The sequence below is a fragment of the Cheilinus undulatus genome, linkage group 15, assembly GCF_018320785.1.
Source record: "Cheilinus undulatus linkage group 15, ASM1832078v1, whole genome shotgun sequence".
Classification (NCBI taxonomy): domain Eukaryota; kingdom Metazoa; phylum Chordata; class Actinopteri; order Labriformes; family Labridae; genus Cheilinus; species Cheilinus undulatus.
Window position 1 is genome coordinate 1582995 of NC_054879.1, and position 18297 is coordinate 1601291.

Genomic DNA, 18297 nt, shown 5'->3' on the forward strand with positions numbered 1-18297 from the left:
CTCTTATTTATTAATGTGTTGACAGTTATACATGCAGGTTTTATTTATGCTGACATGTCAGCCGTTTGTTTGGAAAGAGCTGCTTGTCAGAGAACGTTTGCTTCATGTTTACAGACATAAATATGATCAGTGTGGAGGGATGAGAGTCTGCAGAGCGGCTACACACCAGGAGATTTTTGACCCAAAAGTGGGTCCTGACCCACCAGTCGGCTGAGTTTAGTTCATAGTAAATAATGCTTGCACCACGTCTTATTAGTAACACAATATAAAATGTAATGATTCACTATTTACTTATTTGGTAATTGGCATATTTTTCAAACAGAAATTTTGGCCATAAAGATTTTTACTTCCTGTCAGACCGACCATAGAGCGGCACATGCTGGTTAGCAGAAACTCTGAGTTTCTGGTCATCTCTTTATTCTGGCTTACTAAATCAAAGTGTGTCCTTCCTGAGTAATTTCTTCTTCATCTTTTTAGAGTTAGGGTGAAATACAAACCAGAGAACTGTCACAGGGTTACGAGGAATGACTTAAAATCAGGACAATAGTACCAGCTTAATCTGTCCTTAGTGTGACCATATTTCTGAGTTATGACTTGGTAAAAGGCCAGCTTATTAAAGGGTAATTATGGCTTAATTCACCTCAAGTGTTACCTACGTCTGATTGATTGACAAATATGAGTTCTCATCATGGAGCACCTGGTCTCAGGGCTAGACCAGTTGAGACCCGCTAGTGTTAGGTTTGATTACATCAGTGGAGAACGGTACTTTCCTTCTAGTCAGAGCCTCAAAGAGGAATCATAAATATCATACGTGTGCTGTTTATGATTCCTGGGGCGCCCTCTGGTGGCAATGGCCAGTGAGAGTGAGCTGGGAAGTGTCACCCACCTGATGTAGCGTGCTTTTCTAGAGCAGCAGTGAACATCAGCCTGTCCTCATCTCAGCCAGGATTACAACCACCTTCTCTTTCTGCAGAACAGCCAGCCGAGCACACCAGCGGTTATCGAATCGTCTAGGTCTCCCACGTTTTTAAAATGTCAACAACCCCCTGGTGTGTGGCCTGCCTGAGCGGACCGATGATTTAAAGGAACATTTCACCTTTAATTGACACACCTCTGCAGATGGCTTTATTTGATTGTACTGAAGATGGTTTACTGTGACGGCTGAGGGGCCACTGACTCTAAGAGTGTTTTCAGTGAAGTCTCTAATGTTTCCTCTGCTGAGTCAGCTCACAAACATGTACCTGAACTGGATGGTTTATTTCTTTTTTAATAAAAGGGCTGCTTTTTAAGACAAATCAAGACAACTCTGACACATTTGTCTATGAGAGAAAATAAATAAATGCTGTCTGAATCCCAGACATGAGTGTTTGTGAGTTTATATTTAGAAATGATAACGGCGGGGGCAGCATTTACAGGTGCAGCTCAAAAAGTAGAATACCAAGTAAAAGCGCATTTTTGTTCCTGTGAACGACTTCAAAGTTCAACTCTCATAAACTCTAGATTCATCTCATGCAAACTGAGATATTTCAAGACTTTTTTTGTTTTAATCTTGATTATTACAGCTTACAAAATCTCAAACCCACTACCTGTAAATGTTAGAATATTGTGGAAAAGTCAAAAGTTTCCTGAGCCTTCATTCTCACTCTGGTTCAGTTCACACGACCACAATCATGGAGAAGACCGCTGACTAGATAAACATCCAGAGCACCATCACTGACACAGAAGGTCACCGCTGAAAGGCCAGGCTGTTCTCAGATTCTGGATCGGATCCCTACAAATCACGCTCACTTGTGCTACTTGCTTAGTTTAAGGTTAATTTAGATTAGTTTAGCTAGGCCTTAATTAGCTTTAGGTTAGGTTTAGCATTTATATTCCACTGGTTAGTGTTAGAGTTAATTTATTCTATGGATCGTTGGGCGTGTTTTGTATGGAGCGTGGTTTGTAGCGGCTGCAGCTAGACTCTTCTCACTCAGTGTGACATGTCGGCCATCTTGGAAAATGGCCACCATCTTGGATTTGTGCGTGGCCAGTGGTTTTTCATTTTTAATTTTTTTTAAGTAGGCTTTAAAGAGAACACGTACCAAATTTCATGCTTGTATCACCATTTGAACAATTATTTCACTTATCTGATTCTAAAAATAGCATTTCTTACCTGCGCACCTGCAGGTTGCTGCAGGAGAAAGACACCATTGTTATCAAGATCCTGCGCTGGATTCACAGTCCAATATAGAAGTGGGAAACTTTGATTCTTTAAGTAAGGGTGATAAATCTGACATATTTTGATGTTTAAATAGATGAATAATTGCCAAGATTTGTCTAAAACAGCTTTTAAAAGCTAACTTTGTCCTCAGCATCCCTTTATTTACATCTACTTAGGTGAATACAGTGTATAGGTAGTGCTGAGTCATATATCTCAAAGTACCCACGTTTCCTAAAGTCAACATAACTGGGAAGGCTCTGAGCCTTCTTTGCTACGCTGTCGCTCACAATTCCACACCCTTCTCAGTCGAGACCACGCCCCTCACGTCAGAACAGTTACAGTCCTTAACAAATGTATTAGACCACCCTAACCCTAACCACAGTCAGGTTTCTGCCACAGCTGCCCGAAATTAACAGCATTGGTAATTACCAAAATCTTTTTTTGTGTTTCTGCAATGGTTAATACACCAATATGTAGAAGCTCTTTAACCCAAATGATATTTTTAATGCTAAAATAGAATTATTATTGTTATCCATGAATTTTCAAATTTACTGATTTACAGAAAAAACTGAATAGTAAAGCACATTATTATTTTTTGATTAACATGTCAGATTATAGTTATTTACTGTCATTCCTGAAGAGAAAAATGAGTTTTAGTGGTTGAATGTTATGCTTGATTCATTTCTGACTTCTCAGAGAAGCCCAGTGAGCCGGCTCAGATTTGGGTGAATTTAGTTTGAAATTCCTCATTCCTGTTCAAAATGGTAAAACGTGGAGAGCTGACTGAAAATGAAATAGTCCGCATTAAAGCACTTCATGATGCTGGATGGTCTCTGAGACAGACAGGGAAAGACATAAAGTGTTCTCACAGAGTGGTTAAGTTTGCTTTGGAGTCAGCTGCCCAGACTGGTACTTACAAAATGTGCCAAGGAAGAGGCAGAAAACCAAAGTTAACTAGAGCAGATGTCAGACACCTAAAGATTTGAAGTACTAGAGACAGAAGGAAGACCACTGCTGATCTTCAGACAGAGATGAATGCTTCTACATCAGAGTCTGAGAAAGTCTCCAGAATGACCATAAGCAGACGACTGAGGGAACAAGGCTTAAAGGGAAGAATAGCTGCTAAGAAGCCATTATTGAGGCCTGCAAACATCCAGAAAGGTCTCAGATTTACCAGGGAGCACAAACACTGGACTGTTGATGACTGGAAGAAGGTACTCTGGACGGACCAGTCCAAGTTTGAACTCTTTGGTCAGCACCGTCATGTTTATGTCTGCAGAAAAGCTGGAGAAGGTTCTGATGCCAGATGCACCCACAGTGAAACACGGTGGAGAGTCCATTATGGTATGGGGTTCCATTTGTGGATACGGCGTGGGCAAATGAGTGAAAATGGACGGTATCATGAACAAGAACGTCTACCACAGCATCTTAGTGCATCATGGAATCTCTTCTGGACTGAATCTGATTGGTCGTGGGTTCATATACCAACAAGACAATGACCCCAAGCAGACTTCAAAGCTGTGCAGAGACTATTAGACCAAAAAAAGGAATCTGGAGTACTGGAACTGATGGACTGGCCAAGTCAAAGTCTGGATTTGAAACCTATTGAACAAATTTGGGATTTAGTAGATTCAAAGATTAATGGCACAAAAGTTTCATCTAAAGCAAGTCTGTGGGAACAGCTAGAAACTATTTGGAACTCAATAACAAAAGAGACTTTGGAAAAGTCCATAAAAACAACGGCAGCAAGAATGAAGCTGTTATCAAGGCCAAGGAGGCCACACACAATATGAAGTTTTTGGTTATTATGAGTGAAAAAGGACTGTTTAGTTGTTTCAGTTTGTTATTTACCAAATAAATAACAATATCATTTTTAGTTTAAACAAGTTTTTGAAGGATTTCTAAAATATTTACGTCTTCTCATTTTTTTGACAGGTGGGCTTATACATTTGTTAAGCACTGTATATATTTTTCTCTAAGGAGTGTTTGGTTTGTTAATTAAAGCTGGGTTTATTTCTGCTTTGCTAAACTTCTATCAGTTGTTTTCTTCACATGCAGACAGTATGACATCAGAAAAACCTCCTGATTCATGAAGGTTTAGAAGATTCATGATGTCTCATGAATGGAGCTCCCATCAAACAGGCTTAAAAGACTGTTAATACTATTTAGGTCTCAGGTGAAGTTTGGATAATAAGGAAGTGAGACACCACAGTTTGGCTCTTTGGAGTCCTGCGTTGCTCTCGCTGACCGAGTGTTAAACTCTGCTGCCCACTTCCTAAAGTGGAGGATGACTTTAGAGAAACACGTGAAGATCAAATAACAATAGAAGAGCTTGATGCAGCAGTCAAACACCTCTCTTCAAACCAAGCCCCTGGCTCGGATGGCTTGACAGGAGATTTTTGCAAACATTTTTGGGAGAATATGAGAGAACTACTGCACCAGGTCATCTCAGAAATGTTTGAAAGCTGCATCCTCCCACCCTCAATGAGCCCAGGAGCAATCGTCTCAATTCCAAAACTAAATAAAGACCCCAGATTAATTGAGAATAGAAGACCCATTACCCTTAGAAACTATTTTTTCTCTCATCTCCAGACAGGAATTTCAAACCTTCTTGCAGAAACACAATCAGGTTTCTTAAAGGGACATATTTAACCCTTTTAAGACAAGTTTATTTCGGTCTCAGAGGTCCCCAAAACATGCCTGTGAAGTTTGTTGCTGAAAAAACACTCCAGTATTGGATTCTGCATGTCTAAAGAGCCCTCTGTTTCAACCCTACTCAGAAAGAGCTGTTTCTGTGTCTGTGGCTTTAAATGTTAATGTCCTGTCTGACTCCACCCCTGACCACACCCCTCTCAGGAAATGGATGTGGCACTCCAGACCTGTTTCTCAATTCAAAGTTCACAAGTTCGAACTTGCATTCTCTGGAAATTCGGACTTGGCAAGTTCGTCCCAAAGTTCGGACTTCAGGGGTACGGGAGTCCACAGAACGATCCTACTGTTGGAAAAAATAAAAATAAAATATGATATAAATCACAGCCCTGTCTCATTTTTTATTCATTGTAAAATAATTTATATGTTAATATAGTTGGATCTTCCTGGGTACAAATAGCCAACCAACGGTGGGAAAAACGGGCGTTGGTTTAGGAGAAAAATACAGATTTACTTGCTTTATCTTACCTGAATTTAAACTACTCAAATCTGATCAAACTAATCAAATTTAATCCAGCTATCAAATCCAATCAAGAATCAATTCAACATGAAGAGAGTCCAGCTTGTCATTGCCGTCGGCATCCTGTACATCGCCACCAAAGAGGAGGCAGCTCGTCTGAGGAAGCAGATCGGTCAGAGAAGGGCTAGGATGTGGCGGAGGACGGAGAGGAGATGCGCCCTTCTGGCCAGTTTCGCTGCCTTTGTACGTTCAATTCATCTCATTCAGATTTGGATCCACTGATTATCTTTACAGCAAGCATAGTACTCATCCTTAATGTGTACTGTAATTTGATACTGTATTTTATGAGGCATGGCGCATTGAGGAAGATGTACTTTTGTTTACCTAGCTGCTTAATAGCTGCCAAAATTAGCACGTCTGCCTTATCTTTACTCATGATGGCCTCAGTGTGACCGTCAATCAGAAAGGGGGCAAAAACTTTTTCACAGCGCTGTAGGCTCAAATGGTTTTCCTATGATTAAGTGATTTTGGGGCCTTAGGCAAACTCAGGCATAGGCCCCTTCATCTCTATTGTTCTACCCTTTCAGATTCTTTTTAGCAAAGAAACTTCTTCTTGTAACTTGATGTAAAAGACAATCAGAAACGACTGTTGTGCAGTGTTAATGTATAGAAATATCAAAAGAGGATTCAAAAGGCCCACTGAAGACTCTAAATAGACGTCTGGTAACCACATGAAGTTTGCTCGTTGATTTCAATAACAAAAAATGACAATTTCCTCAAAGGAAAACTATACTTTTTCCATTTTGATGTTTTTTAGTCATGTTTTACAAACCCAGACCTCTCAAAATGTGGCCAAATATATCTATGTGATCATAAATCTGTTGAATATTCATTCTAAAATGTTGATGTTTTTAAATGAAAAAATAAAAAAGATGTCATAATTCACAGAAATCTTTGCATTTTATTTACATTACAGAAAGAGTTGAGTAGTCGACCCCTAACCCCCCTGGTAGCTGGTGACCGGGCAGAGCCTACTGTGCCTAAAGGTAAAGTCTGCCTCTGCATCAGAGACTAAATCATGACTTTAATGTCTCAGTGAGAAGCCAAAACCACCTGAGGGACTACAGACTGTTCTGAAGTGTTGTGCAGGCGCCAGTTTGTGGAGGCTGTTCTGTCCAAGTAAAGGCAAAAAAGCTCCAAAAATAATCTCAAAAAAGTGAGCCGACTCTCAGAGCGCTCTCCTTTTGACACAGAAGTTTTTAAGTTAAAATACCAGAGAAAATCCGACATTTTCTTCACTGCTATTCTAAATCAGCAATCATTAAAAGAGAATCTATCAAATAGTATCAAAGAATTGAAAATTACATCAATCTTAGTTTCTATGAACATCACAAACTGTCCAATCAGCTGTTCCCTGAGTCTCCAGTCCACCTGCCTCCTTTAAGAGGGCGGAGTCACACCAGTCCCTCCGTCTCTCTGATCCACAGGTATCCCACCTGGGTGCCAAACTCCATCCCGTCTCTGCGGTGAGAGAAGAAGAGTTCAGGGTGACAGGAAGTGCAGGGAGTCACAGATGGACGCTCCGTCACTGTGTCATCATGGATGTTCTCCGGGAGGACGCCGCTGCCCTGGAGGAGGAGTCTGAGGAGGGACAGGAAGTATTGATTACCTCATCGATAACGCAGAATACAGGGTTAACGTTAGGAATGATAAAACACTAGGAGGAGACCCACACAGCAGTTCATCAAGATTCACTGATGGCAGAAACGGAGCCATTAACACGCCACTGAGCATGCTCATTTCAAAGCATGTTATTAATAAACATACCTGGATGACTACTGGTTACAGGTGTTGAGAAAATTATTAAATTATTTTAATTGAAAAAACAATTTTCAATTCATATGCAGAAATAAAGCTTCTCTAGTTTTGTATGTGCACACGTCTATGAATAGGTTGCTGCTGCAGAGCCGAAACCTTGCTGACAGAAGAAGTGTGAAGGCCAAAAAGCACGCTGAGGCTTCTTCTGCATCGCCATCTTAGAAAGACAGTGAAGGACAAAACAACAAGGGACTTTCTGGGTGAACTTTTGAACTCTGAGTTTCTGTGAACTTGGTGAACTCTTGGTTTCCAAGAACTTCAAAACTGTGACTGAAGTTCAACTCGAAAGGGCGGGACTTTCCATGACGATACGTCAGGGGAACCAGGTGTAGAAAAGGGGCCCCTGGTTGCCCATCGGGTCTCTTGCAGACTCCAGCCTGTTGGCTTGATTGGTGTGTACCTGTTCTTCGGTCCTGAGACCTTCTGTGGGTGATGTGTGATAACTCTGACCGGTGAACAAACCAGTTAAGGGTAGTTACTACCTGTAAGCTGAAAGGAAACTTATCTGCAACAAGAAGGTTAAACTGGAAGCTAACAAGTTCTACCAACAGCCATTAAAAGTCAGGGAGGCCCATGCTGGTATTTTACTCACTGAAGGTAGCGTCAGCCCATTGGAGAAAACAGTTTATATGGTCCAGGATGGAGAACTAAATTTAACCAAAAGCTATCTTTTGTGGTTTCAACTCATGAGGGTTATGGACCATTTTTGAATTTTTGGTACCTAGATTCTCATGTTGAACCAATATGTTTGTTTTTGTTTCTAAATTGATTTTTACATCATTTTTCATCTGTGGAATCATTTAAAATGTTCATGTAATCCATTTTTGTTGGTGATGAATTTACTTTTGCATATAATCTGTTAAATCTCACAACTTGATTCACAACCTGGCTTTTTGAGTGAATTGATGCACTTTTCACTGAGCTGCAAATAAAATAAAAAGGTTTTTTAAAACCATATCTTGACCTCTGGTGGGACTTTGTCACTAAAACTGCTGGAGTAACCTTACACATTTTCGAGGATTTAAATTATTTCTTTATCTTGTGGGATTATTGAGGACATATTTTCAGGAGGGTTTTTTCTTCGGACCACACGAGGCTCCCGTAGTGAGTCTGAGTCGACACAGCTTCTCTCTCTGTTCTTTTCTAAAATACAGCAGGCACATTTACACACATCTAAGGGGGGTTGCTTAAAGCAGTAGATTGTTATGCTCTCAGTTCTCGCTGCCTGACAGGAAACCACTAACCCTAACACTACAGCAGATACGAGTGAGTAAGGAGCTGCAGATTGAAGACAGACAGGAATCAAACAGTCCTTGTAACTTTTCAATACTCAGTATTTTATCCTGGATCTCATAACACAGGGTTTGCCACAAAGAGAGGACAGGTACATCTATGACGGACAGGGTTCCTTATTAAAACACATTCATCATCCATCCGTCCATTTAGCTGTACCTGCTGTCTTCTATCATGTTATACTCGGATGTTTCGTACCTGTTGGCGAGCCGGATGTTGACATGCGGCGAGTCTGACTCTGGATCAGGCACACAGTTGGGGTGGATGTTGTAAAAGTCGACCGCTTGTTCTTTATACAAAGTGAAACAACACGCCCCCACTGACGGTCCCACGGCAACCAGGATGTCCCTCACACGGCAACCAAACTCTGTCATCATGGCCTCCACTGTTGCCATGGCAACCCCCATCAGAGTGCCTTTCCATCCTGATATAAACAAAAGTGCACACGTCTATTCAGGTACAAGCATGATGAAAGGATATTTTCCTACAGAAACGTAACGCTACTTTAAGTACCAACCTGCATGTGCGACTCCAATTACTTTAGCCACCGGGTCGGCGAACAGGATCGGCATGCAGTCAGCGCCCGGGGCGGCTAAAACCACCCCGGTCCAGTTGGTTACCATGGCGTCATAACTCTCCGGCTCCTCTTTCCCCAGAACCCAAACATCAGAGGCGTGGTTCACCTGGAGATGAGAGCACACCTGTGAACACTGAGACCTGAGGCCATATTCTGCCTCCTGTCCCTCCATCACTCCTCAGGAACGCTGTAATATCCATCAACAATAGAAGAAGAACCAACAAGGGGAGAAGAAATCACACAGACCACCAGTTCTGATTCATAGCTTTTAGTCATGTGACCTCACTGAGGCCTAGAGGGCAAAAAGAGCTGAGGATAGTAGCAGCTTCTGTTGACCACTAGATGGAGCACCACCGGGCAGTTTATTCTCCTGTGACTAAAAAGGAGGCATGTTTACATCAGGACAGCCTCAGAGATACAGAGGTAGAAATCCAGACAGCTAGTTTGTCTTTTTAATGGCATTAAGGACAGCTTGTTGTGTATTTCTTTTTATCAGTAGATTGAGCCATAAAACTTTTACGTTCTCAAACATAAAATGATCAGGTATTTCCATTCTCTAAATTCATTAAAGATGGTAAAACAGCCAGCGTATAAATCATCCTTTATGGACAACAGAGCATAAAGAGTTAAACAGAATCAAGTGTAAGGTTTGTGGACTTTAATTGAATATCTTCTCCAGTTCTTTGTTTGTTGTTCACTAATTTAGTGAAACTTCCTGTCAGAGGGACTGTGCATCACATGAGGAGCCAGCAGGTGGCAGTATAAGCTGGGTCTAGGATCAGTTACTGAGGCGGAGAACACAGACGGAGGAGGGGCCTGGGGTCCGTTTGAATAGTCAATTTTGCTTAGGAAGGTTCCTAACTGAGTGAAACGACCCATGATAGAGGCCGTTCCAATTCTCCAACTGAAAAATAAAAAAGAAGCTTCATTGTTTCCTTTTTATCTCCTTTAGCCCAGGAAACACTGGACCATCCTTTACCAAAGGAGAGACGGAAAGATGACCCACAATGCTTTGCGTAAACTTCATTTAAAGTGACGCACCTGTTGACTGCTCATCAGAACAAGTGAATAACTTGACTGTACCTTTGATAGCCCCGATTTAAACCATAAAATTCAAACATGTCATACATGTGATAAACGGAAGGCAGTAGGGATGAACAGACAAATATTACAGACATGAAAACTTTGTCATTCAACTTAGGATAACGATTTCAATTCTTGTCATTTCCACTTTATTCAAATAGCAAACCGACCAGTCAGTATTTTAAACTGTATTTCTTTTGCTATTTTGAAATATTAAAGTAAATGTGATGTTAATGCCCGACGAGGTGTCCAATTATCAGGGACTGATGGACGACGCGGAGGTGTGAACCGTCCGACGCGAAGCGGAAGACGGTTGCCTCCGCGGAGTCCATAGATATGAAGTCACAAAGGAACAAAAATATAGTCCGCTCAGCACACTTTCAGAACGGATTTATCAATGAAATGACATGGAGACGAGTGAGACGGAGAGTCATGTGATCAGACTATAAACGGTATTCACACTAAAGCTGCTTTTTCTTTGTAAAATCCAGCTCATTGTTAGCAGCTGTCAGCCTCAGCTGTGGCTCCCACTAATGCTGCATGATTCACTGTTAATGTGTGATTGTGATTAGAATGGACTATGCTGCTATTATGTTATAATCCATAAATGGAGTCATGAGTCGACCTGCTTGGCTATCGTCAAAAGGCAGAGAATAGTGGTAGTTTAGAAGTTTCTGTTTCTACAAATATCTAAGAGCTAAAAATACAAATCCTAAAGTTTTTAAAGAACTGCTTTCAAAATATCCAAATATTTTCCAAAAATATCAAACAGTACTGAATACTGAAATAACTCAGGCCTTTTATCAGTGCACAGCCTGACATTAGGGTTGGAATTAGATCACCTGTGCAGTTCTAGCGCTCACATCTCCTCCAACTGCTTCTCAGACAATTTACATTTACCTGCACACATGAATACATCGCTCCGTTATCTTCAGATGCTGCACAGCTTTGCAGGTCACATATTGTGCAAAATACACTTTTTCAGGTTTTTCTAACAAAAATCTGTGCCCCTGGCCTGTCCAGTATCCCCTTTAGAATCAGAACCCTCCACCCCCTCCACCTCTCAGAAAATGTGTGCTGAAACAAGCCGTTCTCAGATTTTCCCCATCATGATGTCATGTGGGGAGTTAGCCCCGCCCCCAGGTTCAGTTGGCCCTCCCTGCTTGGAAGAAAGTTCCGCCCTCGTCTCCTGAGGTTTAGGAAAGCCACATCCATTTCCTGAGAGAGGCGGAGTCAGACAGCTCATTAACATTTAAAGCCACAGACACAGAAACAGCTGGATCTGAGCAGGGCTGAAACAGAGGAGTTTTTAGACATGCAGAAATCCAATACTGGAGTGTTTTTAAACTTGTCTTAAAGGGGTCAAATATGTGACCTTTAAGGACGCACTGATAGCTCAGCAGGCCACAACATGAATAAGCGTGCAGACTGACATCAGATCTGGAGGAGTCCATCAGAATCTCAGTCCTCTCATCCCTGTTTCCAGCTCTATCCACTGTCCTGTCTCTACTGTAAAGTCAAAAAGCCCCAAAACAGACCTTTAAAAACTGAAAACAGCTACAATATTGAAGACCTTATGGTCTTCCATTTAAGACTATTTCAAACTTTTAAAAGCCTTTATTGTCATTAAATTTATTTATCAACTTCTTACACTTTCAAAGACCCAGCAGACATCCTGCTGGTGTTTAGGTGCATGACAAAAAGCTAAAATAAAAACTAAAAAATAATTTCTTGAAAATGCAGAAACAATAAAACTGATCATTTAGAAAAAGATTTGTAGAAGAAGAAAACGGTGATGCTTCTGCAGGAGGATTCATTAACACAGTTTGGTACCTTGACCAGACGGAGCTGCTGAGCGGGGAAACCAGCATGGAGGGCCAGACGGCGTCTGTTCTCCGTCACCGCGGCAACAGAGTCCCTCCTCCTACTGCTGTTGAACAGGTTCAGTGAGGACATGGTGGAGATGGAGGACACGCCGCCGCCACGGGTGGAGAAGCCGTGACCGAAACATTCTGAGAGAAAGACCCAAAAACACCAAGAACTATTACGTCACACCAAGGCCTGAGCAAACCAGCTGATTTTACAGTGACAAAGTCATTGTTTGTTGGACTTTTATTTCTTTAAAGTCACTTCACACACACAGCTATACAACATTTCATTGTGGCTTTTACTTTTCCTTGAATTTCAGTGGAACCAGATGTGATGGAAAATAGAGATGCACGATATCATCGGCCTGACATCGGTAGATATCAACCTTTCTGCTGATATTTAAAACCAATGTTTTGGTTGTGAGTATCAGCGTATATGAACGGTACTTTTTAGACTTACAGGTTTGTAAAGATTTAGGCTGGACCAACAGACCTAGGCCTGTTATGGTGTTTTTCTCTGTTCATTAATCATTAAACTTCAAAGTGTGTTTTCAGTACTCTAGTCTGTGTCTGTGTTCATCCTGATACATTAAATGTGTTCAAAAGACTGCAGTTTTAGGTCTGAAATACATATTTCTATATCAGTAGAGATATCGGCCAAGATTAATCTGTGAATATCAGGAAAAAATCCAATAATGTGCATCTTTAATGGAAAACAGACTTGGACAGTGGATATAGTCAAGAGAGTGTGTGATGGCAGGATGGATAGGAGCCATTTTTAATTTTAAATACTCGTGCTATAGGATACAGGTAAAAACCAGACCGTACTGATACCTACTTTAATACCAAGGGAACAAAAGCTGACCTCCTGAACGCCCAAAACTGGTGAAATTACTGATATCTGATTCTTCACCTGCACATTAGAAAGACTCACTAAATACAAACCAACTACACTCACACTGTTAACGGTAGTACAGGCAAAATAAATCAGGTTTTCCCAAAAATAATCACCTAAGTGACAACATCAGAGACCAGGCTTCTGTTTCGCTCTGTAGATCTCTTCTTGTTTAGAACAGAGGACTTAAATAAAATCTGCTCTCCATAAAGTTTATCTACAGCGCTGGGAAAGTATTACCACTTCCTGATTTCTTATTTTTCTGCATATTTGTCACACTTAAATGTTTCAGATCCTCTACCTCAGTGCTTCTCAACCTTGGGGTTGGGACCCCCTTGGGGGTCATGAGACACTGAGAGGGGGTCACCCGTCTTTAAAAAAAAAAAAAAAAAAAAAGAATATTTTTTAAATTACACTTTTGCCACTTTACACCAATTACACCAAATTTAACCCCTTTTCATCACTTTTAAAACCAATTTTGCAAATTTTAGCACATATTTGCCACTTAAAACCCATTGTTGTCCATTTTTAACCAACTTTTTCTGCCTGTTTTTGCCACTTGAACCAAATCATGCAACTTTCTGCCTATTGTTGCCTCTGTTGACCCATTATTGCCTCTATCAAACACTTTTTACACCACTTTTTGTCCATTTTAACCACAGTTAACCCATTTTTGCCAGTTCATATCACATTTCCATCCTATGTTTTTAACAAAAATGATTTCATTTAAAAAAGGCTAAATGAATAAATAAAGACATTTGCTTTGGATAAAAGTGGTTATTTCTAGGTCAAATATAAAATATGGTTTTCACAGCTTAACTTTACAGTGGACCATGGTTTTGCTGACTTCCATGGCCCCCAGTTTGGCTGGGTCCCAGAAACCTCCCCCTTTATCCCCCCTTACGGACAGCATTTCTGCACATGACTATTCAAGAATGTTCATGGCTGTTCAACCACATTCAGGTACTGTGGGGGTCCCCGGTCTCTTGCACCTTTATTTTGGGGGTCGTGGGCTGAAAAGGTTGAGAACCGCTGCTCTACCTAATGTTAATATTAGACACAGATAACCTGAGTAAATACTAAAGTCAGGTTTTAAATGATGATTTCATTTATTGAGGGTAAATCTATCCAAACCTACCTGGTCCTCTGTGAAACAGTCACTCCCCCTAAACCTAATAACTGGTTGTTCCATCCTTGGCAGCAACAACTGAAGCAAGCATTTGTGATAACTGTCAGTGAGTCTCTAACATCACTGTGGAGGAATGTTGTCCCATTCTTCTCCGCAGAATAGTTTTCATTCAGCCACATCAGAGGGTTTTCCAGCATGAACAACCCGTTTAACCTCTTAAGCGCCAAAGTCGCAAAATTGCGACAAGCAACATTGCTGAATTAAACCGGCTCTAGCAGCAAATATCTAGTCTTTTTGGGTATGTTTCTATTCAAAGTTTGGGAGTTTATAGAGTTTGAAAGACGCACCCCCGCTCGATGAGACGAGTCAGAGCATACCAGAGAGAAAGAGAGCGAACTGTAGTGAGAATCCTCATAAAGCCGGAAGGAATAGAGGAATATTTACCCTCTGACGTGACTTTCAGTTGTCTGGTCAGACCATGAGAGAGACTGACGGTTCATCAGTTGGCACCAACAGGCACTCCATGCATCATCACAGTCCACACGCAGTGCAGCTGATGCTTTGCCCCACCGTGCATTACCACCCACCGGGGTGGGAATGATCGATGGATGCCCCGGTGTGGGGACGTGGGGACATGGTGGGGGTATCTGGGGGTGTCAAAACACCGCAAATATTGACGGAGCTTGTGAATCAAACACACCGTGGAGGAAGAGACGCACAGCCAATGGCGGTAGAGGCTGCCTGGTGATGTCAGAATATGCAAATTAGATAAGTGAATTTACTCCCAGCACAAACTTTGGGTCATACTGAAGATTTTTCTCATTTACAGTAGGCCTTTTTCTCTAACCACTTTCAAGCTACGGCCTTTTGAAACCTTAATACCAAAATGGAATATTTTCTTGAACAAACTCTGGCGCCCAAAGGGTTAAGGTCACACCACAGCATTTCAGTCTGATATAAGTCCAGACTTTGACTAGACCACTCCAGAACCATCATGTAGTTTTTAGTCCATTCAGGGGTGGACTTGCTGGTGTGTTTGGGATCATGGTCCTGCTCCATAACCCAGGTGTGCTTGATCTTGAGGTCATGAACTGATGGCCGGACATTCTCCTTCAGGATTTTCTGCTGGAGAGCAGAATTCATGGTTCTAGTGGTCCAGGACCTGGTCCTGGTCCAGACCATCACACTACCACCACCATGTCTGACTGCTGGTCTGATGTTCTTCTGATGAAATGCTGTGTTAGTTTGACTCCAGATGGAACGGGACGCACACCTTCCAGAAAGTTCCTCTTCTGTCTGGTCAGTCCTCAGAATATTTCCCAGAAGTCTTGGGGATCATCAGGATGTTTGTAGTCAAATGTGAGACGAGCCTTTGTGTTCATTTTGCTCAGCAGTGGTTTTGGCCTTGAACTCTCCCATGATGCCATTGTTGCCCAGTCTCACGGTTCCATGATGTGTTGGAGATCTTTCAGCCTGCTTCTCTTTGTCAGACCGGTTCTATTTAAGGGATTTATTCATTCAACAGGTCTGGCAGTAATCAGGTCTAGGTGTGGATAGTCAGCCTGAAACTCAGCTTTACTAAAAATGAGGTTAATCACAGTTAATTCATTATTTAACAAGGGGGTGATGACTTTTTCACATAGGGTCACGTAGGTTTGGATGGCCATTTCTCTTAACAAATGAAATAATCATTTAAAAACTGACTTTTGTATTAACTCAACTTATCTTTGTCTAATATTGACATTGGTTTGATGATCTGAGACATTAAAGTGTGACAAATGTGTAATAAAAATAAAGAAAAAGGCACCTGCCTCCACTTTTTCCAGTCATTTATTTTGGGCCCTCTGAAAACAGCTCCATGGCCCACTCAGGGTCCCAACCCACCTGTTGAGAACCCCTGATGTATGTGAGATAGATGTAATCTTTAACTGACCTGGTATCAGAGTAGACCTGAGGACAGATATCTCTCCTCTTAGCGCGGGAAGCTGCTGCATCAGCGTCGCCACTTCCTCTTCTATGTCACTAGATGAGGGCTTGTGGGCGGAGTCTCTGCAGCTCGGACAGGTGAGGTCCACCAGTTTGTACTCAAAGGTGTAGACGGGGGTGAACAGCTGTTTCTGGAACACCTGCAGCACGTCTTTGCCCCACGGTGACGTCACGACGCAGACCGAGCTCACGTCCAGTTGGTCCGCGGTCTGTTTGAACCGTAACAGGCACTCCGCTGTGGTGTCCGAGTCCAGCACGCATGCGCTGTCACTGTTGCTGTCACTGCAGGAGATGAGCTCTGAGAGGTAGTCGGAGTCCCGGTAACTGTTACCGCACAGCAAGAAGACCCGCGAGGACGGCAGCGGAGACTCGCCTGTGCACGTGGGGCAGGAGTGGATGAGGTCAACGAGCACGAGCTCAGACATGACGGCGTTACCGGGTACAAATGGAAACAAACAGCGGCTGTTTACTTCCGGTAGTGCTTCTCCCTGTACTTCTGTTCTCTGTCGGTCAGCAGACTGCCTTCAGCCCTTCTCCCTCCTCCTGCACTCTTCATCATAGTTATCAAACTGAAACGGCAGCTCTCTCTGCACTTCCCGGTCCCGCCCCATTGTAGTTCGGCCCCGCCCACTCTGGAAACTCCTGACGTGGACTGGAAACTCCTGTTTGTGCTGACAGAAGGAAACCCTGAGAGTTTAAAGTTCACTGCTGCAGACCTGATCCTCTCAGAGCTGGGGGGGGGGGGGTACAGGGTCATTGTGGTGAAGTAGAAGAGCTCTAAATCTGGTTCAGACAGACAGACCTGATCCTCTCAGAGCTGGGGGTAGGGTCATTGTGGTGAAGTAGAAGAGCTCTAAATCTGGTTCAGACAGACAGACCTGATCCTCTCAGAGCTGGGGTACAGGGTCATTGTGGTGAAGTAGAAGAGCTCTAAATCTGGTTCAGACAGACAGACCTGATCCTCTCAGAGCTGGGGTACAGGGTCATTGTGGTGAAGTAGAAGAGCTCTAAATCTGGTTCAGACAGACAGACCTGATCCTCTCAGAGCTGGGGGTACAGGGTCATTGTGGTGAAGTAGAAGAGCTCTAAATCTGGTTCAGACAGACAGACCTGATCCTCTCAGAGCTGGGGGGGGGGGGTACAGGGTCATTGTGGTGAAGTAGAAGAGCTCTAAATCTGGTTCAGACAGACAGACCTGATCCTCTCAGAGCTGGGGGGGTACAGGGTCATTGTGGTGAAGTAGAAGAGCTCTAAATCTGGTTCAGACAGACAGACCTGATCCTCTCAGAGCTGGGGGGCGGGGGTACCGGGTCATTGGGGTGAAGTAGAAGAGCTCTAAATCTGGTTCAGACAGACAGACCTGATCCTCTACTCAGAGCTGGGGGGGTACAGGGTCATTGTGGTGAAGTAGAAGAGCTCTAAATCTGGTTCAGACAGACAGACCTGATCCTCTACTCAGAGCTGGGGGGGTACAGGGTCATTGAGGTGAAGTAGAAGAGCTCTAAATCTGGTTCAGACAGACAGACCTGATCCTCTCAGAGCTGGGGGGGTACAGGGTCATTGAGGTGAAGTAGAAGAGCTCTAAATCTGGTTCAGACAGACAGACCTGATCCTCTCAGAGCTGGGGGGGTACAGGGTCATTGAGGTGAAGTAGAAGAGCTCTAAATCTGGTTCAGACAGACAGACCTGATCCTCTCAGAGCTGGGGTACAGGGTCATTGTGGTGAAGTAGAAGAGCTCTAAATCTGGTTCAGACAGACAGACCTGATCCTCTACTCAGAGCTGGGGGGCTACAGGGTCATTGAGGTGAAGTAGAAGAGCTCTAAATCTGGTTCAGACAGACAGACCTGATCCTCTCAGAGCTGGGGGGGTACAGGGTCATTGTGGTGAAGTAGAAGAGCTCTAAATCTGGTTCAGACAGACAGACCTGATCCTCTCAGAGCTGGGGGGGTACAGGGTCATTGTGGTGAAGTAGAAGAGCTCTAAATCTGGTTCAGACAGACAGACCTGATCCTCTCTCAGAGCTGGGGGTACAGGGTCATTGTGGTGAAGTAGAAGAGCTCTAAATCTGGTTCAGACAGACAGACCTGATCCTCTCAGAGCTGGGGGGGTACAGGGTCATTGAGGTGAAGTAGAAGAGCTCTAAATCTGGTTCAGACAGACACACCTCATCCTCTCAGAGCTGGGGGGGTACAGGGTCATTGAGGTGAAGTAGAAGAG

At 42.9% G+C, this 18297-nt stretch overlaps 1 protein-coding gene across 1 annotated transcript; it reads right to left on the reverse strand.

The window, feature by feature from the left end:
* Positions 1-6310: 6310 nt before the first annotated feature.
* On the reverse strand, positions 6311-16665 carry lacc1 (laccase (multicopper oxidoreductase) domain containing 1). The gene is made up of 5 exons (XM_041806554.1): positions 16026-16665; positions 12034-12212; positions 9058-9223; positions 8739-8964; positions 6311-7010 (listed from the first exon to the last, which is right to left on the reverse strand). The coding sequence occupies exons 1-5, from the start codon at positions 16501-16503 to the stop codon at positions 6824-6826; spliced, it is 1236 nt and encodes a 411-aa protein (XP_041662488.1). The 5' UTR covers positions 16504-16665; the 3' UTR covers positions 6311-6823.
* Positions 16666-18297: the final 1632 nt, after the last annotated feature.

Bases quoted from the DNA above. Each gene is read 5' to 3' on its own strand.
- lacc1 (XM_041806554.1), bottom strand. From the start codon at position 16,503: ATGTCTGAGCTCGTGCTCGTTGACCTCATCCACTCCTGCCCCACGTGC. The intron at 12,213-16,025 runs GTCAGTTAAAGA...TCTTTCTCTCAG, and splicing joins CAGGTCTACTCTGATACCAG to AATGTTTCGGTCACGGCTTC. The intron at 7,011-8,738 runs GTACGAAACATC...GTCCCTCCTCAG, and splicing joins AACATCCGGCTCGCCAACAG to ACTCCTCCTCCAGGGCAGCG.